Source organism: Marmota flaviventris, chromosome 5 (genome assembly GCF_047511675.1).
Source record: "Marmota flaviventris isolate mMarFla1 chromosome 5, mMarFla1.hap1, whole genome shotgun sequence".
Lineage (NCBI taxonomy): Eukaryota > Metazoa > Chordata > Mammalia > Rodentia > Sciuridae > Marmota > Marmota flaviventris.
The window spans coordinates 108058119-108084765 of record NC_092502.1 but is presented as its reverse complement, the minus strand read 5'-3'; the positions used below and the strand labels follow the sequence as shown (position 1 = coordinate 108084765).

The following is a 26647-nucleotide window of genomic DNA, read 5'->3' as shown; positions in this document are numbered from 1 at the left end:
TGCTACGGTTAAGCCTCATCAGCAACATGTCAACTTTCACTTGTGTCAAAAGATAATACAAGGTCTGGGGTTGTGGCTCAGCCTTGCACTGGCAAGGCCCAGGGTTCGTTTCCCAGTACCACATAAAAATAAATAAACAAAATAAAGGTGTTGTGTCCAACTACAACTAAAAAATAAATATTTAAGAAAAAATTTTTTAAAAAAGATAATACAGTAACAAATTATTTTGATTAGGGTTATTCAACTGTGCTTCGAACGCTTACATCAGGCTCAGCTACTTTTGCCATAGAATTATCTACTTATCAAGCCATGAATCCTCAAGACCAACGTACACTGCTCACCCGGAGAAGTGGTTCATCCTAAATGTTTTAGGTCCTTGGAAGGAAATTCAGTAAGACCAGTTTTTATTTTATTTATTGGACAAATCACTGTTTTGGTACATTCAAAAAACTGGGACTGGAGTTGTCCATTCTACCTTAAAAGAGAATGTGCTTTGTTTATAGTAAATATACCTGAACCATGTTGTTTGTCTATGAAGTTATATGAAGATTTGTTGTAAGGTTTTTATTCCTTTGTTTAACTTCTCTCACAAGAAAGATGCCAATTTTCTGTACGTAATGTAAAATAAGAGATTCAATCATAAAAATAATTTATTTCAAAAACAGTCCCATAGATCTTAATTTACATGATTTCAAAATCAAGTTGATTGTAGTACAGATTGTTGTGGTCTTTTTCTATCATGTTTACATGGTTACAGCTTGTTCTCATGGTTAACAATATCCAGTAAACAGCGGTTCTGCTTCTATTCCACGTCTGTAGGCAGATAACATGAATAAAATATTTTTGTTAGAAGCTTTTTTCCCAGTTATTAATGCTGTAATTTAGCAATTCTCAATTATTTAATCTACTTTTTAAGATGGCAGATAAGTTACACTAACTTCAAATATATCTTCCTATAATGTATTCTCACCTAAAAATGTTCCTTTACATTAAGTCACCACTTCTTAGTTGACATTGCTGTTTATAGCAAAAACAAAACAACACAACCCCAGAAACTAGTTAACAACAAATAATGAACTTCAAGGTACCCTAGCTGGAAAAATATTTGTCTTACTTGACCATTCTGCAGCGGTGCCTTGTTAGTCTAGCATAAGCATCACCAAGGTCCCTGATATCTCCACGACTCCAGAGTCTTTCACCAACAGCACTTGCCCGAGGCCTGAAATTTAAACCATATGTCTCCCAAAGCAGTTTGAATTCATGTTTTCTTAAGTTACACATTGGAGCAAATTCTTAATTGTTTCCTACTTGCACAGGGAAGGAAAACTAAAGCATCTTAAATCTTTTCACTTAAATTCCTTACCATAATCTTGGAGTAAGGTTAGTTGCATCCACATATTCTCCCCAAAGACATGCTTCTCCACCAAGGATAAGTTTTTTCTGTTTTTCAGTACCTGCATTAAAATCATTTAATTGATATAAGTTGAGCAGTTGCAATTCAAAGTAAGTACAGAGGCAATACTCCTCTCCTGTAGGCAGCAGGACCTTTATAGTTATAAAGTGCTTATTAGCATACATAGACTAATGTGGTGGGCTAGTATTAAAGATACTTTTTCATTATGGTTTTATACAAATATTTGGACAGCAGAATCCATCTTTCCCCCATTTTCTACTAATAGTTTCCCAGAAAATACAAGTTGGACTATTTTTTTTTTTTTTTTTTTAGTGAGCTATGATCTACCTTCAATTTTTAACTCATGGTATTATAGGGAGAAAAAAACACTGAATACCTAATAATGTTTTTATAGTAATTTTGATCCTTTGATTCTCATTAAATGCAGAGAGTCATATCATTTGTCAGATCTTTAAAATTTAATAGCAAAACCCTTTTTCAAAGGAAACTTTATACTAAAGACTAATGTACAAAGGAGAACTGTTCATGAGGGGGGTCTGAGAGCGTGAAGCTACTGCTCAGACATCCCTTTCCACTCCCTTCCCCTCCCAAGACACCTATTTCCAGGACCCTAGGACTACACATGAATTTCATGGAATAAATGTCTTAAAAGGTAATAGTCAAACATCTTCAAATATAGGAAGCAAATGATAAGACTGATCAGTGAAAATGGACATAAAATTTAAGGGTATACTTTTAAGTTTTTATTTAAATAAGTACATGGTTTCTTTTATAAAGTTTAAAATGATACTGAATCTTTTTTAAATGAATAAACAAAATCAAGCATCAAGCATAAAAGGAAGAAAATTAAGTTTTTGTGGGTGGGAGGTTAAGGAAGAAAACTAACAAACCAAGGTAATGATGCTTGTTTCACTTACCTGAGAAATTAAGAGGTTCCACTGTATAGTATTTTCTCCAATCTTGCCCATAACTAATCCAATCCAAGTACCAAGGAGCAGAAAGGATTACAGGGAAGCCAGCTGCTGTGATGAGCCTTAATTCCTCAAAATAATTTAAATCTTTCCACACTTCAATTACTGTACCTGGAATAAGCTATTAAAGTCACGATTGCAATATACATTATTAAGTTTAGTAAATACAATTGATGACAGTTTTAACACATTATGGCTAGGAACATAACTTTATAAGGTTCTCGAAAAACATTTTCTTTCCCCTTTTCCTTAAGATTAGTGCAGTGTACAGCTATTTACTCTTGTGCATTTCCATCACTATTCACATTTCATCAACTGCAAGACTGGATACTTAGTTTTTTAAAAAATAATTTTAGTTATAGATGGACACAATACCTTTATTTTGTTATTTAGTTTTTTTATGTAGTGCTGGGGATCGAACCCAGTGCCTCACACATGCTACGCAAGCGCTCTACCGATAAGCCACAACCTCAGCCCTGGATGCTTAATTTTTGCCTATAGAGGACACCTGTGAGTCAGTGAACTGAGATATGCACTGTAGTCCATTTTATACCACACTACTGTTTTACTTATTTGCAAATTCCTAGTTGCCCCAAGAAAAATAAAGAATTCTGACACTCAGAAAGTACTATTTTTTCAAAAGTTCACATCAACAATACTACCTCACAGATTGTTTCTTTTGCTGAAAAGAAACTTTTTAGTTTGATTCCATCCCATTTATTGATTCTTGGTTTTAATTCTTGTGCTATAGGAGTCTTATTAAGGAAGTTGGGGCCTAATCCCACATGATGAAGATCAGGGCCTACTTTTTCTTCTATTAGACACAGAGTCTCCGGTTTAATTCCTAGGTCCTTGATCCGTTTTGAGTTAAGTTTTGTGCATGGTGAGAGATAGGGGTTTAATTTCATTTTGTTGCATATGGATTTCCAGTTTTCCCACCACCATTTGTTAAAGAGGCTATCTTTTCTCCAGAGCATGTTTTTGGCACCTTTGTCTAATATAAGATAATTATAATTTTGTGGATTAGTCTTTGTGTCCTCTATTCTGTACCATTGGTCTCCCTGCCTGCGTTGGTGTCAATAACATGCTGGTTTTTGTTACTATTGCTCTGTAATATAGTTTAAGGTCTGGTATAGCAATACCACCTGCTTCACTCTTCCTGCTTAGAATTGCTTTAGCTATTCTGGGTCTCTTATTTTTCCAGATGAATTCCATGATTGCTTTTTCTATTTCTATGAGGAATGCCATTGGGATTTTGATTGGAATTGCATTAAATCTGTAGAGTGCTTTTGGTAGTATGGTCATTTTAATAATATTAATTCTGCCTAAGAGCAAGGTAGAGCCTTCCATCTTCTAAGGTCTTCCTTGATTTCTTTCTTTAGGGTTCTGTGGTTTTCACTGTATAGATCTTTCCTCTTTTGTAAAGTTGATTCCCAAGTATCTTTGTTTGTTTGTTTGTTTGAGGATATTATGAATGGGGTAGTTTTCTTCATTTCCTTCTCAGAGGATTTGTCACTGATGCCTTTGATTTATGGGTGTTGATTTTATATCCTGCTACTTTGATGAATAGTTCTAGAAGTTTTCTGGTGGATTTTTTTGGGTCTTCTAGGTTTAGAATCATATGGTCAGCAAATAGAGCTAATTTAAGTTCTTGTTTTCTTATATATATCCCTTTAATTTCTTTCGTCTGTCTAATTGCTCTGGCCAGTGTTTCAAGAACTATGTTGAATAGAAGTGGTAAAAGAAGGCATCCCTGTCTTGTTCCAGTTTTTAGAGTGAATGCCTTCAGTTTTTCTCCATTTAGAATGATGTTGGCCTGAGGCTTAGCGTAGATAGCCTTTACAATGTTGAGATATGTTCCTGTTATCCCTAGTTTTTCTAGTGTTTTGAACATAAAGGAGTGTTGTATTTTGTCAAATTCTTTTTCTGCATCTGTCGAGATAATCATATGATTCCTATCTTTAAGTCTATTGATATGATGAATTACATTTATTGATTTCTGTATGTTGAACCAACCTTGCATCCCTGGGATGAATATGTATACTCAGAAAAATGAGAAATTATATCCCATCTATGTATGATATATCAAAGTATGTAAGTACATTCTATTGTTGTGTATAACTAAAACAAATTAAATCATCTCTGAAAAAGTAAAAAAAAAAAAAAAAGAGCACTTCAGATTATAAGTGAAGCACAACCTTTACGGCGGGGCGGGGGGGGGGGGGTAGCCTGACTATTCTAGGCAGGCCCATAATGTTATAGTTAGATAGGATGAATGAGTTCTGCTGCTCTGTTGCACAGCAGGATGACATTAGTTAACATTAGTTAACAATGTTCTGTATTTGCATGTCTCAAAATAAAGACACGATTTTAAATGTACTGAGTATAAAAAGATAAAATTTAAGGTGGATATGATAATTACCCTAATTTGATCATTACACAATGTATTCTTGAGTCAAAATATCACATTGTACCTCATAAATGTGTACCATTACTATATAAAAACAATAAAGACAATATATCCCCCCCACACACACACACACATAAAAACCCAATACAACTTACTATAAAGCTACCTTAATAGCCATAAAGAGTCATTTGTTTTTATCTGTTCGGCCCTTCTGAATAAAAAGGAACTTAATTCAGAATACTCCAACTTCTGATTAATGAGACAGGGGAAGAGATGAGAAAGAGGAAGCGTTATATCAAACATATCATCAGGATCAGATAGTTTCACAATTCTTACCTGTGCATTATTATCAAAAACTTCTTGCCAGACGATGGGTACTTTGTTTAGGGATGCAATAATATTCAGAAGCCTAGCATTATAAAAAATTTACAAAGTTATTTCAGAGTACAAGTTTAATAATATGTTTGAAATGTGTACATTCCTCTACCAAGGATTACTTGCAACATTGAAAGATATCTTTCAGTATAACACGGCTATACAAAATCAGCTAAAGTTGCACAATGACCCAAGGACTTCCTTCTTTCTAGCTTATGGCACAAGAATCTAACATAATAGAGGGAATTAATAGCCCTTTGCTATGTATGAGTTAAGTATGCCCCTAAAATACAAAGAAGTGGCCTCAAATTGAATTGGTAGCCAACTTTCAGGAAAGTACAAACAGTACTTTTTGGTAATTTCATGGTATCTTAGAATAAAGGACACCATCATCTAGCCTGTCATATCACCTAAATTATATTCCACTGTTGGCTGACAGTCCACAAATACTGCATTTAGGCAGTACTGCAGGATAAATGGGAATGCATCTTGTAGAAGGCTGGATAGGAAAAGGCTGGAATGTGGCCATGCCAAATAAATGATACAGAGCAAATTACTGCCTGCAACCTGTTCTTGTATGACTCATGAGCAAAGCATGAGTTTTACATTTGTAAAGTATTGTTTTAAAAGAGGATGTGCAACTAAATGTGGCCCATAAAGCCTAAAACGTTAACTCTGGCCGATTCAATTAGTAGTTCAGAGCAACACTGTCCGGTAGAAATGTTGCTGTGATGGAAATATTCTATATTTGCATTTTTTACTGTGGTGTCCACTAACCTGATCTAGCTGTGGAACTCTTGAAATGGGGCTAATATAACTAAAGAACTGAATTTTTTTAACTTGAATTTTAGAAACAAACAGCTGCATGTAGCTACAGCTACCATATTGTATAGCATGGGTAAAAAGTAAAAGAGGTATTCTAGGAATTAATAAGAGGGAAATGAATTCCAGGACCTGCATAGTGGTGAAGATTTTGCAGGTAGCCAAGGGCTTTGAGCTGAGCTCTTAACAGATGATTTCATTCCTGTATTTCAACAGTTATTGCAAAATAATTAAGTCACCATGTTAGTGATTTAAAAAAAAAAAAAAAAAGCAGTGTACGTTACTTCTTTCTTCAGTGGCTGTTCACAACATCTAGACTTTGGCAAAGTGTGGAGACAAAATGAAAAAATAACACATAGTACTAAATAACTTAAATTTTTACAAAAGCATTGATAGCAATAGGCATTCAAATAACTTACTTTAGCATATAGAAAGATTGTAGTTTTGTATAATCTTCACCAAAGCCTTTTTTCTTCATGAAATTTTGGATTTTGGGATTTGATGCCCTTAAACAAAAATGGTGATTAAAATTTCACTAAAGTTTTAATATACCCAATTTATTTATTTATTCATTTATTAATCTTAAGTGCTGGGGATTGGCTCCCCAGCCTTTGGAATCCTCCTGCCTCACCCTCCCAAGGAGCTGGGATTATATAGCTACTGATCTATTATTTAAGTGCACATATCCTTAACATCAATGTGCAGGCTTAAAGTTGGTAGGGGAGAAAAGAAGCCTAAAATATTAATTATGAGTTATTTTAATTTTCCATTGCAATTCTTTTTCTAGAAGCTGGCTTCCCATAAAAAAACGAAACAAAACAAAAAACACCCCAAGCGTTTTCCCTACTCACTGATTTCCTCTAGCTAGAGCTATTTGCAAAATCTAAGAATATTTGAAAAATCCCTCATTTAATCATTGCCCTCTTAAACTAAAGGTATTCTTATTCACTAGTCTCTTACTATTTAATCTCCATGATCTTTAGCAACTTGATTTCCTTCCTAAGCTTTTACTTTATAGTACTACCCAAATTTTCTTCAAAAATCCATGTCAGGAGTTGTGTTGCCCAGTACATACTCCAGAAAGCAGAGATACTGAATCCCAAATCTTCCCTTTTCATGTGGCGCCCTATACACCTACTTCAAATTCAACACTTAAAAAAAAATAAATAAATAAGGATTTAGAATAGCCATACCAACATTCAAAATTCACTTCGTCTCCTCCCAAATGAATGAACTGATCTGGAAACACTTTACTGACTTCTGTGAAAATTGAAGTCAAGAATGCATAAGTTGTATTTAGAGTGGGGTTAATAGGCCCAACACCTTGTATATGTTGCTCTGGGCTGTAACATGCAGTCAGGAGGTTTTTCTGACCTAGAAGAGAAGACAGATTCAGTTTTAGAAAAGAGTATTCAATCTCAAAGACCTGGTTTTATGCATCATCGTGATATAGATGCTTCTTCATTTATGATGGTGTTACATCCTGATAAACCCCATTGTAAGTTGAAAATACTGTTAAGTAAAAATTGCATTTAACCCAGCTAACCTACCAAATATCACAACTCAGCTTCATAGTACACTATGAGCATGGGTTGTTTATTCTTGTGGTTACTGAACTGGCCAAGAATTGGGCTCCTTAAGTGCCCTTTCTATTGAAGCAAATCAGTGATCTAGGAAAACTTCAAAATTCAGAGTATGGTTTCTAATGAAAGCACATCACTTGACATCATGGTAAAGCAAAAAATGTTAAGCAGAACTTTAAGTCAGGATCATCTGAACTTTATTTTGTTAAAGCTATAAGAATTTTTCAAAAGAATTTTTTTTTTTCTTTTTAAACTGGGGATTGAACTCAGGGACACTTGACCACTAGGCCACATTTCTAGCCTTATTTTGAATTTTATTTAGAGACAGGATCTCACTGAGATGCTTAGCACCTCACTTTTGCTGAGGCTGGCTTTGAATTTGCAAGCCTCCTGTCTCAGCCTCCTGAGCTGCTGGGGTTACAGGCGTGCGCCACAGCACCTGGCTAGAGATTTTATACAGAAGAGATAAGCATGTTTACCAAAAGTTACTATGGAAATTTCTATCAAGTAAAACAAGGGAGAATTGTTTCTTGAACGCTCTTTGTCTCTGTTTCCCTTTCCACCTGGTGTCTGAGATTTTATTCACTGCAGATATCAATGATTCCCAAATCTTCAGCTTCTTACAACCCTTTTTCTCAGGCTCCAACCCATATTTCAGATTTCCTGCTTGATACTACTAGAAAGCCTAGCTGCACTTCAAATATGATCTAACAAAAGCCAAATTTTCCATTCCTGTAAGCTTGTAATAGAACCTCTTTGAAATTAAAAGCCCCAATTATTTTTTCTTTTTCCTTTAAATTTCATCATGCTGAGAATAGAGACTGAGAAATTTCTCCTGTCCTGACAAACAGAAGTCGTGGCATATCCTCTGGCTAGCAATTTACCTAGCTAACTCTACTTGCTAGCTTATGTTTCTGTAAATTGTAACCTCTTCTATAGGACCAGGGAAAACAAATTAGCTGCTTTTCTCCAGTTTTGGAAAAATTCATTTTTCCTTTTTACAATTTTTGTTTATTTCTTATGCAGGAAGACTACTGACTCCAACCAGCAGGGATATGGTTTCTCTAGTTTGGATGACAAGCTCCCTCTCTAGCTTCTGATTGTCACTTCTAGTAAGGAGATAACCAACCTGTATAGTTCATTTTCCTGGAGTCAATCAGTTGCAAAGTTCTGTTAGTTATATTTGTGGAATATTTTTCCATTACATTTCATTTCCATTATCACCCTCCTGGTCTAGAACCTCAGTCTCTTCCCAAGCTGTCACTTTTTACAGTTTTTCCCCAAATATGGCTCCCATCATGTTACTTCTCTGCTCAGAAACTTTACACTGGTGTCCTGATAAAGCTCACATTCCTCAACCAGGGCCTTCTACACTTTCCCAAATATATTTCTCACTATTTCTTATGTTTGGCATAACAACAGTATTTATTGGGCAGTGGTAAATGCCAGGTACTGTAAGTTTTATATTCCACAAAAAAGTTTTATATTTGTTATTTAAACCTCCAAATAATTACATAGTACTTATTTTTAATAGCCCCATTTTACAGAAGGGGAAACAGAAGATGAAATGTTATATAAGTTGCCCAAGGTTTAGCTTCTAAATGCAGAAGCAGAATCCAAACTCAAAACAGTGTAGCAACAGAGCCCAAGTTCTTAATCACTGCCCTCTGTCGCCCTCTACTGTTTGCCACACTCTACTCCCATGAAATTCTTGTTGACATCTCACTCTTTGCATGCCTCTCCTCATGCTATTCCACCAGAAAAAATGCTTTTGAGAAATCAAAGAATACATTCATTTAAGTGTTTCTTCATCCATGAAACTGTTTTTTCTATTTGCTGTAGTCATTTTTTATGTTTTCTTTTTCCTTCAGTTTTTTTACTTTAGACAGTATCTAGACAAAGTGATTTTTTCACAGTAGATATGTAATAATTACTGAATCATATCTGTCAATAGCACTACCACTGTGCAAACCACAATTAAGAAAAAAATGACCAAACAGCAATCTGTAAATGAGAGATGTGAGACCTGAAATGTTCGCTTTTCACAACTTACAAAACACAAATGCCTTACCTTTTCCCCAAGACTCTGTATGGCCGGGGCTATCAAATTCTGGTATGATTCGAATCCCTCGTAATCGGGCATATTCAATCACCATATGAACATCATTTGGTGTATAAACATGAGACGAAGAATAGCTTCCCTATAATATTCAAGTTAAAATGTTCAAAGTGGATTTAGACTCGGGAATTATTAACAATTCTGTTTGCATTTTGATATTAAGTAGTCCATGAAATGCTGGATGATTCATTTAAAAATAATATAGTGTTAGTTTCAGGAGTAGGAGATCTATAGAAAACAGCAAATTTTTGCTAAATCACACATATTCAAAGGACAACCACCATTTGGGGGCTTTTGTTAAATCATTTTACCAATATGTTCTTGGAACACTTTGGATTAATCCCATATTTACTGATTGCTCTGTCTCCACCAGTATTCTAACTTCATGGAACCATACAACAAAACAGAAACAAAAAGTTTGTCTCCAAGTTGAAACCTCTGAAAACATTACCCTTATCAATTTTAGAATTGAAATTTACCCACTATAACAAAGCCTAGCTTTTTGTCTGTCAAAGCTACTTTAATCCATCTTATCCCATTATCACAGGTGCAGAACACCTATAAATATAGTAATTGACATAATTATATAACATACTATAATTATACAATATTAATATCGAAACTAGATTTCCAGCCTATTTTAGTGCATCTATGTCAATTTCATTGAAATATTCACAGAATTGGAAACTTGGGACTTAATGGGCTAATTACTATGTACTTAGAAAAATTCCGCCCTAGAGTCTGAGTGACCCAATTGTTTTTAAAGAATACCTCAGTCCCATTTGTATCACTTGAAAAATTAGAACTCCATGTTGGTTATAACCAAAGATAAGGTCCATTAAAAGGCATTGCTTAGCACCTTTCTCAAAGCATAGGCCATAAATACTCAACTTGTGAAAAATAGTCTTGAACCTCCACCCCCTATACCAAATTTGTATCTAATCTAGAGTACATCTGATTGTCAGTTTACAGTTAAGTACAGGGGAGAAGTGGGGAAGCAGTCCGCAAAGCCCAGACTGTGGGAAGCTATGGGGCAAACATCTCAAGTTTCTTCAGCCACAATTTATAATGGAAAAAAAAAAAGAGAGAGATAATTAGCAGGTGTATTAATTGGCTACAGTGTCCAGACCTCACCTATATTTCAATGCAAATAAATAAAACTTTTTTTTTTTAAATTATAAAAAAGGAGCTGGGGTTGGTAGCACACACCTATGATCTCAGCAACACAGGAATCTAAGGCAGGAGGATCATTAAGTTTCAGGCCAGCCTCAGCAATTTAGTGAGCTCCTGGGTTCAGTCGCCAGTACCTGTCCACTGCCCCCCTTCCCCAAAGAGGAAAAGATACTTGGGTAAATGTGAACACTGAGTATCTAGATTATTAATTTTTTAGCTGCAGTAGCATATTGTTATATTTTTTTCATAGTACTAGGGACTGAACCAGAGCAATGAGGGGTGCTCTACCACTGAGCTACTCTTGCAGCCCTTTTTATTTTATTTTATTTTACTTTTTATAACCTTTATTTTATTTTTACTGGTGCTGAGGATTGAACCCAATGCCTCATCCATGCCAGGCAAGCGCTCTACCGCGGAGCCATGACCCCAACCCCAGCCCCAGCCCTTTTTGAGACAGGGTCTTGTTAAGTGCTGAGGCTGGCCTCAAACTTGCAATCCTGCCTCAATCTTCCAAATTGCTGGGATTATAGACATGCACCACTGTGCCTGGCTATGATTATGTTTCTTTAAAATACCAGGTCTCTTTTCAAGTGAGAGATGATGTCCAGAAGTGGTGAGACAGTCTGCAGAATACAAGTGACAGATTGCCTTGTACATGATTGAAGCCAGGTGATAAAAACAAGGGAATTCAATTACTCTGTTTCCGTATATGCTTGAAATGGTCTGTCATAAAGGGTAAACCAAAACAAAAACACAAGTGCTGCTAGCGTTTCAGCCTAGACTACATCATAACATTGGAGAAAGTTTTGGCATTGTGGCCAGAGGACAGAATTTAAAGTACTGCCCCTGTTCCTTCCTAACTGCACTAAACTCATCTTCCTTGGCCTTTGTGTCTGCCTTATTACAAGGCAGAGAACGTCTCTGTGTTGGCTGCTTACTTTGTATTATAGGGGGATTAAACTAGGTGACACCAAATATCTCCCCAATCCCACTTCCTATAATAGTCCAGTCGAATACTTCCAACAGAAACTACCAGTTTTCTATGAAAAGGCATTCATCTCTAAAATTCTCTACTTCATATGGGTTTTCAGAGAGAAAAAGAAATAACCCATTGACACAGTTCCAAACAATTCTGTTTAAAACAAATACACTGTTGGACTACTTGACAAACCTTAACTATTGATATTCGTGAATTATTCATGTTTCCTACATAAAGTTTTTAGAATTTTATTTGTATTGCCCATAGAGATTACTCACATTTACAATAACATAACATTTTCAATAATAATAACAGGAACATAACATCCCCATCCCCCAAAACATTTTAAACCATAAATATATTTTACACTTAAATGATAATTAATAAGAAAAAACACCTATGTTAAAAACTTCTAAAGAAGCTATACCAGAGATTTTTATAAGACATGATACAGTAATATGAATGACTTACTTTATTGCTTAACTGAGGAAAAGTGGTGCTCTGATAAGGGAAAGACTGGTCATCCACTATGTGCCAGTGAAGAACATTAAACTTATTAAAAGCCATGGCATCCTGCAAGCAAAACATGTTACAAATTATATACCACAGATTCAATATACAATATAAAGCACAAGATAATTACATATCTACATCTAGGTTTGCTTCCAATAAGTCAGCCTCCTTTGAAGATTTCTTTTTCAGTAAAGAAAGAACATGGAAGAAACATAAAATCTTTATCATACATGGCTTACACAACATTTCAATATTCAAAAAGCCTACACAGACTATTTATTCTTGACAGCTGTAACACTGCTCTATGGGAAGAGAAAAGGCCTATAAAATTCCTAGTACTTAGGGATCTGATGGGAACAGAAAATAGTTCTTGGCTGCTATTGTGTTTGGGAATTGAGCAGAGGGAAATGGGGCATTCATATAAGTATGAAGGCCGATAATCCTATAATTAAATATATTGAAAATATATGATTTTAGATACAGATAAAAGGTGGTCATTGGAATTAATTGTATCAGTACAAACTTGTGGATTTTAATATAGATCAGGGATTAGCAAACTTTACATAAGGGTCAGATGGTAAATATTTCAGCTTTCAAGCCATGTAGTTTCTCTTGCCACTACTCTACTCTGTAGCTGTAGAGTTAAGACAGCATGTAATCAAACATGTGTAGTTGTATTTCTGTAGAACTTTATTTGCAAAGATAGAGGGTTGTGATACTATGATATATATTTTTTGGTTTGGTTCATGGTTTCTGGCTCATAAATCCCTCTCCAAGCAGGCTATAAGAAATCAAAATTTCTCTTCCCCGTGGTGAGTATGGAAACTCTACTCTTCCTTGGCCTTTGTGTCTTAGAGCCGGCCATAAAGAAATTTTGTGACATACTCTTGTTGATAGTAGGTTTTAAGACCTTCCTCATTCCAAAGGGGTCCTACCCCATATCCTGGAGGGAAATGCTGCACAGACAGGCCAAGAAAAATGCTAATGCAGACAGGCCTTAGTGGGTTACCCACCCAATCTGTTAGCATTAGGTCATACCCTTTCTGTCTACTACATTTCAACAGAGTTGTCTCCAAAAAACCAAAAGGACAGGGTTTGGAGAGCTTCCAGCCTGCTGAACACAAGGAGGTTCCTAGAGGTGGCACAGTGAGAGTGGATCTCTTTCCCTATGTCCTTTGCAGTATCCTTTATAGTAAAGTAAATGCGTTTCCCCTATTTCTGTGAGTCATTAATTGAACCCAAGGAGGAGAAGGGATATCTGGTCAGTCAGAAGCACAGGTAAAACAACCTGGAGCTTAGGACCAGAGTCTGAAGAGGAGTCCAGAGAGTGAGCCCTCAACCTGTGCCATCTGACACCATCTCCAGGAGGATACTGTCTGAATTGGATGTGATCAGAGGACACCAGCTATTATCTGTTGCAGAACTGATTGCTTGCCATCCAGTGGGAAGAAATCCCCACATCTCTTAAGGTCACAGAAGTTTTCTGTGTTGATTGTTGTGTGGCAGAAAAAAAAAAACACAAAAAACACCACCACTTTTGTTCTTCCTGACAAACAGTGGAGAGTTGGATTCAGCCCTTGGGTTGTGGTTTACCAACCTCTGATACAGACAAAGAAGTAGGCACAACACTTAAATCTGGGGTGTCTTGGTAAAAAGTACAAGTTTTTGGTACTTTTACAAATTTAAAATTACTTTAAAAAAAGAAAAGCAAAAGACAAAATTTCTACAGCTTTAGAAACTAAAGCCATCTGTACTGGTGCAAGAAGATAAACTAGTGAAGACAAAGTTAAAAAACTGACTTGTTACATTTATGGGAATTATTGAAAGCAATGGAGAAATTATAGATTGCTCAAAAATGATGTTGGGATTACTGGGTAACCATTTGGAAAATCTAAAATTAAAATATCTATCATTATAATATACTAAAGTAAGTTCTAACTGAATCAAGAATTTAATAGGAACTAAAACACTAAAAGAAAATTTCAAGTTATTTTTATATGTATACCCCTGTCATGGAGAAGGCCTTTCTTGTATACCTCCAAAGGCCAAAACAACTAAAGACTGAACGATATTACTTCATAAACGAATTAAAAACCTCTGTAGGCAGAAGATATAATAAACACAGTTTAAAAAACAAAGTTAGAAAAATTTTACAATAGTATATGAAAAGTATACAAAAGTATCAATGACACATCTACACATATAACATTGAAAAGGAAGGCATTAGCATTCTAGGAGACAGAATGAACAAGGAAGTCCAAATTAAAACCAGGAGATAAAACTTTATCCGCCAGCAGAGTATGGCACAGATGTGCCTGCTATTGGCCAAGCATATGGTATAGAGAGAATAAGGTCCTTTAAATAGGGAGAATAAGCATACCACATACTTGGCCAATAAGAAGAGGAATCAAAAGACAAAATATGCATCTTTAAGCCTAGAAGTTCACTTCTAAGACTTAATCCTCAAAAAAAAAAAAAAAATAATAATCTTGACAAGCATACAAATAAATACATATGTCATATATGTAAGAATGTTTATTCTGCAGTTCTGTTTATGATTATAATAAATTCAACCTTGATGTCTCAGCATCAGAGAGCTTAAATATACAAAATGGAATATTCAATTCTTGAAAAGGCTGCTAAAGTACAATCTCATTTCAGTTTCTTAAAAAGTCACATCATAGGGCTGGGGACATAGCTCAGTGATAAAACACTTGCTTAAAATGTGCAAGACCCTGGGTTTGATCCTCAGCACCAGAAAAGTCACATTGAATTAACATTTTTAAAGTCTAGAATAAGAGACATAAAAGTTAATGTTGATATCTTTGGTAAATGAAATTATGGGATGACTACTTGTTCTGCCTATTTTATGCTTATGTATAGTTGGAAATTTTTACACTAAGAATTTATTTCTTTCATAAAAGTGACAATAATGTCTCTGGGAAAAGAATGCCAGGTATTAATATAAATGCAGAAATAATTTTTAGTAGCATGATATATTCATAAATCAAGTGAAGTTGCACAAAACATGAGAGGAAAATCCCTACCCCCACAAATTGGCAGGTATTGGTGGTGATGAACCAATAAAAAGTCTGTGTGAGAAAACTGTTTTCAGCCTTCTTCCTAACTCCCATTATGAGGTTCCATGTTCCTTTGGAATACTTCCCTAGGTATAAAGAAGCACCTAGTTCTCTTTCTATGCCACTTTTTAAAAAGTAGAGGTCACAATATCAAAGAACAGTAATTAGAAGTATGGTAGCCTGTATTTCAAACCAAAAATTTAGCACGATTTGACAAAGGAGGTACACATAGAGGGCCAGTGACAGCAGTCAAACTATTTTTTTTCTTAACCAACTTCGCTAAATACATGTTGTCTGTGATCCTCCAATGAAAACAGGAGGGTGATCCCTGAAGAGAGCCTTCACTTCACAGCTGAGGAAATACACTACCTAAGGAGGGAGAAGAAAGCCCAGTGTCTTAGAAGAAAACAAATCCTGCTCTCCAACCTGCATGGCAACGTAATTAACCAGCATAAAATCAAAACACCAAGGGGACATATCTCCCAATGGACAGTGGAGAAGAATAAAGTGATTACCTACCAGAGTTTTAAGAATAGTCTTAACGGACAAGTAGTGTCTGGATGTATCAATTAAAATACCTCGATAAGGAAATCTTGGAGAATCAACAATGTTGGATTCATTGATGGTGAACTATGAGAAAATAAAAAATAAAATTTTGATTTAGCTTTAGGATTTGGGTTCAATGAAGATTATATTCACCTATACAAGTACTGGATACAAGATTCATTTACAACAACAAAAAATCAAATTTACATTCACTAAGAACAATTTTGGGAAAAGAAATTTCAGGAAGTTACTGAAGCTAAAAGCTGAACAGGTTACATTTTTCTAACAGTAACAGTAATTTTTAGTAATATATAATATTACTAAATAATTTTTAGTAATATATAATAATACTTACAGCCCCAAAAGAATCTTCATAAACTAGCTGGCTAAAGGTCTCTAAACCTGAGAAAAGTAAAATTTATTGCATTAACTTATAAAAACAATAAGTTGAGACCAATGTTATACCATCCAAACAGACTCTTAAGCAGGTAAGGCAAATAAAATTAAATATAGTTATACCTATACCCTCTAAAAGGTAGTGTTGCATCTAGGCTCTAACATATTCTCTAAAATCAAGGCTTCCTTATGGTGTTTTATTTATGGCTGCAAAGCTTTCTTCCTGAACATCTTTTACTCAAGTGGATTGTTTCTAGTTCAGGCTAATTCTCTGGCTAGACTTGACTTTATCCAGATTCATTCTAGCTGACCACTACACAGCCAGGGAAAATTTTAAACTTAGTTCAGTCATTTTTGCTATTCCTTCTCAACTGATCCTCCTTAAGTACAAGTTTGGGAAGGATAACTACAAAATTTCCCCTTAAACGACATTCTACTCAATTTCAGTTTAGAGTATATTTCTTTGAAAGTCTGATAGTAAAGAGAAAATAAAGACTCTTTAGGATCTAGTTACATATTCTCTAAAGCTCTTCACATTGTTAAGGATCATGACAAATAACAATAAGGATCTGTTCTCCTGAACAGACCCCAGATAAAGATCCAACTAATAAAAGCTTAAAACCACATACTATTATATATAAAAACTCCAAGCGATTATGATTACAGTAATATTTGTAGTAATATCTATAAATATTTTCATTTTTTATTTTGAAATAGGATTATAATATATGGCTATGGCTATAAAAACACATTAACAATGATTATTTTAGATAACCCGAATCAAATCCAAAGCTTTTTTTATTTTTAATTACTGCAACTTTGGTTGGTTAGCTCATATGAAAAATTTCCTTTTAAAAAAACCTGTTATTAACTGGGCGTGGAGGCACATGCCTATAATCAAAGCTACTGTGAGGCTGAGACAGGAAGATCTCAAGTTTGGGGCCACACTGGGAAACTGAGTGACTGTCTAAAAAGAGAGAAGAAAAAGGGAAGGAAATGTAGCTCAGTGGTGGTGCATCCTGGGTTCAATGCCCAGAGCTGCTTAAAAAACAAACAAAAAACTTGGTATTTAGAAGACAGTACAGTATCTTTCTTATCTACCTAGAAGAGGAGGTAAAAGAAACTTTGAACAGCAGAAGTAAATGTCCCTAAGCCAAATTTTCAGGTTTGGATCATGAAATTCATAGGAAAAGCTTTCAAGGTTTCTCCTCGCCAACTGCTTGTACCCAACTCTAGAGCACATTTTTCTTTTTACATTGTTCCTATAAACTTGGTTATATTTATCCACAGGAATTTAAAACTGGGGAAGAGTTTGCTTGCTACTGAAGACAGCAAGAAATGATAACTGACACAAAATCCTTTAATCAGAACAGATTGGAGTCATTTATAGCCTTATACACATTACAGTCTCAGGAACATCAATGAACAGCAGCTCCACCGCAGTATAATAACACTCACTTTTTAAATTTTTTTTTTGTGTGTGTATATGTGTGTGTGTGTGTGTGTGTGTACAGACAGTACTAGGGATTAAATCCAGGGCCTTGTGCATGCCAGACAAGTATTCTACCATGAGCTACATCCCTGGCCCAACCCTCATACATTTTTTAAAAGGCCAAATGAGGTTTCTTTGTGCTTTAAGGAGTGAATCTTTCACAGAATTCATTTTGGAACTATTCAATAAAGCATTCTGTAACAGGTCCAAGGCAGCGGTTTTGCTGTGTTTGATTTCACAAAGCATCAACTGAATATGTTTCTTTACTAGAAATTAACAATGAAACGGTGTAGAACTTACCTCTCAATACTCCCCAAACTCTGTTGGCCTTGAGGACAGCCACTGGTTCTTGCACAAGTAAAGAATCTGTGGTGGTGGGGGGTAACTTCTGTTAATCCCTCAATAGTACACAATATATTTGTTAAACATATCATTGATATTTCTGCACCATTCTTTTCTCTGAGCACCAACTTGCTTTTCTAACTGCCTTCCATACATCTCTACTTGGGTGTCCTAAACTTAAGTTCTTAAGCTCTACCTGCCTAAAAGTGAGCTCTTCACTTCACTGTATTTGGCTTGTGCATTTCCATTTCCCTTGGTCCCAGCATCAGCATGCACTCTGTTGAGTTGCTCCAGTCAGGGACTTGGGTGACATCACCATGATACCTCATTTTTCCTTTCAGGAGAGTTATGCTCTCCAATTGTGCCTCCACAGTGTAGGGTCCTAGTTAAGCTAAGGTTTTGGGGTCAAAAATAAAAACATTCCTCAATGCCCACAATTCCTTGATCACTCGAAATTTCTACTCCCCTTAAGGCCAGAAAGTTATCTCTAGTCTTTTCCTGTCAGGTTTTTTCCCATTTGTCCTTAACCCAGCTTCCCTCAATAGTATCTGAAATCTGCCTTAAGACTCTTGTTAATTCCCTTTAGCTTAATTCAGCTTTGTCCCCTTCTATAATGGGGCTCTCTTTGGCTGCCTCTGGGCAAAGAGGAGATCATCTCTCAATTTTTGAAATCCCACTCTGCTAAGGTTGACCTAATATTCGTTTCATCTTTCAGAGAGGTCTGGGGAGCCAGTTCAGGGTAAAGCAAAGGAGAGTACACAGCTTAAAAGCTAAAGGGCATAACAAATGTAGACTTTGCCTTAGGGAAGACACTCAGGGCTGGAGGTTAATGATTTGATACTGCATCCTCTGGTCTGGATCATTACCCTCTATCACCCAGACTACTGTCACAAGACAATTGGCTGCAATAGGGAAAAGAACTGTATCAGTCAGGTGACTCTCAACTGAGAGTCTTCTGTCAGCAACCTTTTCCATTAGAGTTGCAAAACACAGGCAGTATTGCTACTGTATTGCTACTCTGAGTACTGCCATACCCTTTCCTCTCTAGATAGCAAATTCTTAATCAGCTACTTTCCCCCACTGACATTGTAACTTCACAGTCTCCTAGAAGTAGTAGACACGTTGGAGTACTTGATGACAATCATTTTCCAAAAGCTGAAGTCTAGATGATATGAAAAAAGGATTCTAATTCAACTCACTGGAAAAATAACACTTATGGTAATTAGAAGGTTTGGTTTTCTTAACACATGGATATACAGCTATAGAATTTCAATTTTTATTCAAAAACCAATTATTAACAATTATCATCTCCCTGATGAGTAGAAGCAATATCTTGACTCTTCAGTTACCTCCTTCTGTACCTGTCTGCATATAAGTATTTTTGTTTTTGGAAGGTTCATATACAAATAATATCCAAAATATTCTCTAAAAATAAATATTACAGATAAGGCTGAAATCCCCTTTGAGATGTCTGTCTAGCTCTTTCTACCTTCCTCAGAGGAAACACTAGTTCTTTTCTTGGGCATGTACATACATGTAAACAAGAAAATGTATTGTTTTATGTGCAAGTTCCTGTGTGTGTTGACATATAAATAGTATCCTCAGGTATATATTATACAACTTCCTTGTTAACTCAGAAGTTTATCTTGGCAGCTCTGCCTGTTATGTTCTTAACTGTTGAACCTTAAGTGTGGAATGACTTGATAGCCATTCCTCTATTGATAGATATTTAATTTTTTTTGCCTGTAAACTTTTTTTTTATTAGAGCTTGATGGTTAGACCTTTAATTTTGTTTATAAATCCTGATTATTACGGATAATCTGCATTGAACATCCTTGATGTATGTAACTATGTCTCTATAGCAAAAACTAGTTCTTAGGGTATGCCTGTTTTTATTTTTAATAGATAGTACTTGTTTGGTTTTATTTTTTTATTTATTTTTTTTACTTTTTTTCAATGGAGATGGAACCCAAGGCCTTGTGTATGTTAGATGACTACTCTTCACAGTGAGCATCATCCCCAGTACCTAATGCTTTGACACTTGTCATTTCTTTTAATGTTTCCTTACATTCTGGACATTTACTATCTTGTTATTTCAATTCATATGTGTTACTTTTAACATTATCATCAACTGATATAAAGACTTAAAATTAGTTTATTCTTCAGTCTGGAAAAATTCACAGTCATCTATCTGAAGAAGCTTCCCTTTCAGATTAAAGAGTCTGCAGATCTGACTGGAAGATAAGCTATAAGATTCCATTCCATTTCCACAGTCCATTTTCTAGAACTGACAGGCTGTCATTTGTATTGTTGACGTTAATAAGACAGAAAAGTTTCCTTGGCAACACACTGGCCACTTCTGTCTCAATTCAGACTGTGAAAACTACTTCATGTACCCTCTGAGGGCTGAGTACCCACTGAAATCACATGGCTGATGTTGGTAAATTATCCTATTACTCTCTGGAGAATAGTTGTAGAACTAAAAAGAAATGAAGCTGTTTTTTCAAAGGGATGCATTAAGAAATTTCATCTCTACCAGGAAGATGAAGACCTGCACTTAACTGTCTGTGGAAAGAATTCTGAGAACAAAGAATATCACTCTTTTCTAAAATATTTGCTAATCTTTTTCAAATAAAATTTTTTTTTCTAAAAAATTTCTATCTTTACATCCAATTCCCCACTGTGGTCTCTCTTGCACTAATCTTATATTACATATATTCTCACATTGCCCCTCATTGATTACTTAGTGCAATTCCACACTATTTCTAGGTAGCACATCCCTTAGAAAAAGCATGTCTCATTGTTTATACCTTCCAAACAATTTAGGAAGAGTCCTAAGGAGTAATATTCTAGTAACAACAAAAAACTCATAGGGCAAATGTTGATTATATTGTCATATGAAACAGCTCTAATCACCCCAGCCCCCAATTCTGCTTTATATATGTAAAATCAGATTATAAACAGAGATCATGCCTATAAGCACAGATTGTCTTCAAAGACCAAAATTATTATGAAATTATGTCCAAAAATAAGAGTTATCAGCAAGAAAACTCATCAATACAATGATAGAAAGAACATTATTGAGCCATTAAAAATGAGGTCACAAAAGAATATTTAATGACATCCTAAATGTTTATAATATATTATTTTACAAAAGAATACAATAGCAAATATCCTAAAAGCAGAATCCACATGTACAGAATTACTCCCGTTTTCAAGGCAATGTTTATGTGCTTATATTTACATCTAGGTACATTTAAGTTTTGTACTGCCAAACAAAATACACACACACACACACACACACACACCCCTGGTTAATTCTGAGTGCTGCATTTATTGTATATATAGATTTTCTACTGTTTTTATATTACTGTTATAATAGGTACTTACAGGACTCATCTGAAGTCACACTGGGGAAAGCATCACACTCTGACTCAAGGACAACTGAGACAAGAAGTTGATTTAATTGTGCTCCAGTTTTAAAGTTAGTAGGTCGACGCTGCTGCTTGTAGGGACCAAAAATATAGTCATGGTATCTGTGGAAGGTAAAAATTTAAATAAAATATAAAAGCGTTTTAGCCAAATTTTAAGTGCCTATGTGCTCGTGGACACTGTTGTCAATTCTCCAATTTATGCCACCCACTCAGTCCAGCCAGACATTTTTACCCCAAATTGCATATATTTGCCTGGGCCACTTTAAAAAAATCCTGATGCCTAGACCTTCAGAATCAGAATTTCTGAGAATGAAATTGTTACTATTTAGATATGAGGTGTCCCCTAAAAACTCCTTTGTTAAAACAGGAGGTGAAACGATTAGATTATGAGACCTATAACCAAAGCAATCCATCCTTGTTTGAATGGACTAACTTGGTGGTAACCTAGGCAAGGTGGGGCATGGCTGGAGGCAGTGGGTCACTGGGGATGTGACCTTGAAGGGGTCATCTTCCCTCCACCCTCAACCCCTGCTTCCTGGCTGCCAAGAGGTAAGCTCGGTTCCTCCACCAGGCCTTTCAGCCATGATGTTCTACCTCATCTTGGGCCCAGAGCAATGGAGTCATCTGACCATGGACTGAACTTCTGAAACTGTGAACCCCAAAAAACTTTTCTTCCTCTAAGTTGACTTGTCAGGTATTTTGGTCACAACAAGGGGACCCTTGACTAACTGACTAATTTTTTCACAGGGTCTCATTAGTTGGTTAGGGCCTTGCTAAGTTGTTGAGGCTAGTCTCGAACTTGTGATCCTCCTGCTTCAGCCTCCGGTGTTGCTGGGATTATAGGCATGAGCCACCATACCCTGTTAAAAACCATTTTTTTTCCTTCCATACCAGGGATTGAACTCAGGGACACTTAACCACTGAGCTATATCCTCAGCCCTTTTTTGTATTTTATTTAGGGACAGGGTCTCACTGAGTTGTTTAGGGCCTCATTAAATTGCTGAAGCTGGCTTTAAACTGATCCTCCTGCCTCAGCCCCACAAGCTGCTGGGATTACAGGTGTGTGCCACTGCGCCTGGATAGAAACCAATTCTTAATAGTTATGGGGCACATATGTGTGTTCCTTTCCAGAAAAAAAACACAAGAAAACTCTTGTGATGCCTGAATCAGTTGCAGTTATGCTAGAGATGGCAGAGAAGAAATGGAAAGAATATGGCTCTGTGGTGACTCGGTTGAGCCACTTAGTCAGCTAGCCATAAATTCTTTGCTACCCGTGGACTTCCTATTGTGTAAGTTAAGTTTTCTTGTTGCTTAAGCTAGACTGAGTCTGGGTTCCTGTTACCTTTCAATAAGAGTAATGTAGCTGAATAAGATAGGTGATAGGTAACTCCAAAATGTTCGCACCCACCAGCCCACAGAATTCTCACCAGAGCCTTTAAAATGTGCCTTATGTTAGCACATATCCGAAAAAAGAGAATATTAAATAAAAATTTTAAGGTGCTGAAGAATAAAGATCAGATAGGCTTTAGAGCAATGGTTTAAATATTTTATAAATTTTGATAAATCAGAGGTTGTATATGCTAAGCATATGTAAGAACATCTTGTAGCTAGGCTCAGTGGTGCATGCCTATAATCCCAGTGATTAGGAGGCTGGCAAGTTCAAGGCCAACCTCAGCAACTTAGTGAGGTCCTCAGCAACTTAGGGAGATCCTGTCTTAAGATTAAAAAAAAAAAAAAAATTGTTTTTTAAAGGGCTTGGGGATGTAACTTAGTGGTAAAGCACCCCTGGGTTAAATGCCCAGAATCCCACCTGCCCCCCCATCTTGTGCTTTTCCAGAAATGGAAGGATATAGGCATGAGCCACCATACCCTGCTAAAAACCATTTCTGAACCAGTGAGAAAATAGAATGGCTGAACTTTCTCACTGGAAAACCTTGACATACTTAAAAAAAATTAAAACCATAAAACATATAGTTAAAAATAAGATGATAAATTGTATATGTATTTTGCCACAATTAAAAATAAAAAAAAATTAAAAAGAACTTAAAGAAGTTGAGAATAAAGTTAGGGATAAATCACTTGCCTAGCATGTGCAAGGCCCTGGGTTCGATCCCCAACACCACAGAAAGCGAGGAAGGTTAAAGCTGCTGGCTGTCTGAGAACTAAATTAGGTGCTAGTTAAGCTTTCAGGAACTCAAGGAGCAAAGATACTTATTCATTTTAAAAATAAGCATGTGGGAAATCCTATTGTAGGTGACATTGCAGGCTTGCACCTAACAGCCAAACTCCCTGCCTGTGAACAGCATCCTATTTCAAAGCAAAGTGTGTGATATAGCTCAAGCTTTTCAGAGATAGGAGCCATGCAATTCTGAAAACTCTAGAATCTGGGCTGTGTGTGTGTTCCTGACCACCTGGAGCTTTCTGAACACCCCAAATCTCCAAATCTTTCCAACCCTATTACGCTTTTACTCTGAGACAAAACCTGCTGCTCCTGAGCTCCTAGAATGCTTGTCTGCATGTTTTCAAGTCTTAGCCATGCTTTATAACTTGCTTCCTGACAATGGCAGGTATAATTATTAGCTGCTTCCTATACAGGTCATGAATTAGTCAGGCAAACTTCACGTAATAACATTTATACCTGTCTTACAATACCAAGCCTTGTTTTCAAACCATCTCACAGCCGATTCAAGTCCTGGTTATTTATCCACCATTAACTTACATCGCTCATGCTTTCTTGCCATACTCCTATCACCATGCAAAATGAAAATCCAATTTTACAACCTGAACCACAAAGCATGGTAAGGGTATATTTTAGAGATTTCCAATCCTGGTCATGATCTTCTTTTAGATGACCTTCTAGTAAATTTTCATACAATCCTGAATATCCCCCAAGACAAGCAACCACTTTGGTTTTATATCTTCCCAGTGGCCACAGCATTCCAAACTCTTAGCAGATTCAATACCAAAGACTCATTAGAGCACATCTTCTTCAACAGGGTGCCAACATCCATTTAGTTGTATAAAGCAAAAAGAAAATATGAACTTTCTTGTGGCAGAGAATGTGCCATTTCTTCCATTAACATCTTGGGCCTTTCTGAGCTCCCTTAAGCTGGTTTTATGTCTTCCCACCAGCTGTTTCGTGTCCTGCTGGTGAAATTAACTATACTTTTATCTATTAGGCATAGAGACAGAATCTGGGAGTGGAAGAAGGCAGAATCCTTCAGGACAGTCCCACCTACATAGGTCTCACGATGAAGGGTCAGCAGTTGGCACATTCAAACATATCCCCAAATGCAACCTGTATTTGCAAATTGTGTGGTTAGCAAGCTAGCTCTATGTGCTGCCCTCCCTGGATTGGAGAAAATGGGAGGTTAAATAAATCAAAGATTTGAGGGGATCTGTAAAAGAGGAAGCAGAACAAACACATGACTGGTGTTACCAAACAAAAAGTAAAGCAGATATTGCCGATGCACTGGCCACAAGAACTAGATTAGAACATCTAACATTGTATATGGAAACAGAGTTGAAGAGGAGTTTTCTGCAAGCAGCGGGAGAGACACCCCCCCCCCCCCCCCCCCCCGGTACACGAAGTCAACTTTGGGGAATCCCTGGCCTTCAAACGGAGCTTGTCTGAGCCCTGCCAAATGCACTCATCTTGCCATAGGACTCCCTTCAACTAAGCTGTCACTTCCCGACAAAAAGCGGTGTCCTCATCCATCTCATCTGACCTTCCAGGGCAAACAGGGCGACTGATTCTGGACAACTTACACGTTCCATTTAGTATCCTGCACTCAAAACAGGGTACCTGAGCACCCCGGGCGTCTCTCAGGAGGCAGAAAAGGGAAGGAAAGCGATTTTTTTCCGTCCCCGCCCTGCCATTTTGCACCCCTGAGACCTAGGTCAGGTCAACTAGAGTGCTCTGGGACGGGGTCCTCGCCTCTCCCGCCCCGGGACCGGATCCCTTCCCCGCGTGGCCGGAGCGCTCACCGCCGAAAGGCCTCTTGCAGCAGGGAGCAGGAGGGACCCGCCGTGGAATTGGGGCCGTGGCCGATGGAGAATTCCTTGGGGGCTAGGTGCAGCTGGCGCTTGAAATCCTGTACCGACAGCGGCAGGGGCCACAGCGCGGGTCCGGGCTGGACCAAGGCGCGCGGGGTGTGCGCCAGCAGCAGCAGCAGCAGCGGCAGCCGCAGAAGCCCCGGAAGCCACGGACTTCCAGAACCGCGCGGCGATAGCTGGCGCTGCTCCATGGCCGCTGGGCTGCAGTCCGCAGCCTCTGCCGAGCCGGAGTCCCGAGGTCTGACTTCCCGCCTGGGCCTTGTGGGAAGAAGGCGGCTGGGCGTGAGTCACCGAGTCAGATGACCCGGGCGCGGTTCGCGGGACTCCGCCTCCACGCCCGAGTCAAACCTTCCTTGTGCGCCCCTGGCTGCTCGCCAAGGCCACACCAGAGACTGTATTCCCGGGATGCTTCCCAAGTAGCTGCAGATCCTCAGATGCATAATGGCCAAAGTTGGAGGTGGGCCAAAGGCCAAAGTCGGAAATGGGCCAGGTTCGACCCGGTGCCAGGGCTTTCAGACTTGGCGCTCCTTCTGGCCACGCTCTGGCTTCTGTAAAACGGGAGAACTCATACCTCTGGGTCACCTCTTTCTTTCCCCAACCCCAAACACCAGATAATGGAGATGGTAGTTTATTTGCTCCGAAGTCTAGACTTTTGTGTCTAGCAAACTAAAACCACAGATCTACAGCAGATATTCAAGAAACGTTGAAGAGCTGCTAGGAAAGACTTAAAAAAAACATGATGCGTGCTCAAAGTCAAGTTCTTCCATAAGAGCAAGCCTCAGTGCCATGCTATTTCCTCCTGTTATACTTAACATAAATTTAACTTGCAGTACCCACTCTCACTGCCACGTTTATTATCAATTAAAGACTAACAGCAAAATGTTTCCAAGATTCTGATACTGGTGATTGTAACAGTGGTCCACTTCACCTTTTGAATGTAGC

General features: G+C 37.2%; 2 protein-coding genes across 3 annotated transcripts in view; one reads left to right on the top strand and one right to left on the bottom strand.

The window, feature by feature from the left end:
• Gfm2 (GTP dependent ribosome recycling factor mitochondrial 2) overlaps nucleotides 1–662 on the top strand; it is a 45259-nt gene extending 44597 nt beyond the window's left edge. For both annotated transcript variants that reach the window (XM_071612510.1, XM_071612511.1), the window contains one exon: nucleotides 235–662. In XM_071612510.1, the coding sequence (XP_071468611.1) occupies nucleotides 235–363 (129 nt within the window). In that variant the 3' untranslated portion in view covers nucleotides 364–662. The remainder of the gene's footprint in view (nucleotides 1–234) is intronic.
• On the bottom strand, nucleotides 633–25957 carry Hexb (hexosaminidase subunit beta). Its single transcript, XM_027927603.2, is given in 15 exon segments — nucleotides 633–772; nucleotides 774–813; nucleotides 1115–1219; nucleotides 1364–1454; nucleotides 2332–2506; nucleotides 5132–5204; nucleotides 6412–6498; nucleotides 7186–7366; nucleotides 9647–9776; nucleotides 12318–12419; nucleotides 15959–16069; nucleotides 16341–16387; nucleotides 18174–18239; nucleotides 21606–21751; nucleotides 25637–25957. Coding segments are annotated over 15 exon segments (1635 nt in total). The 5' UTR covers nucleotides 25897–25957; the 3' UTR covers nucleotides 633–751.
• Between the last annotated feature and the right edge of the window lie 690 nt (nucleotides 25958–26647).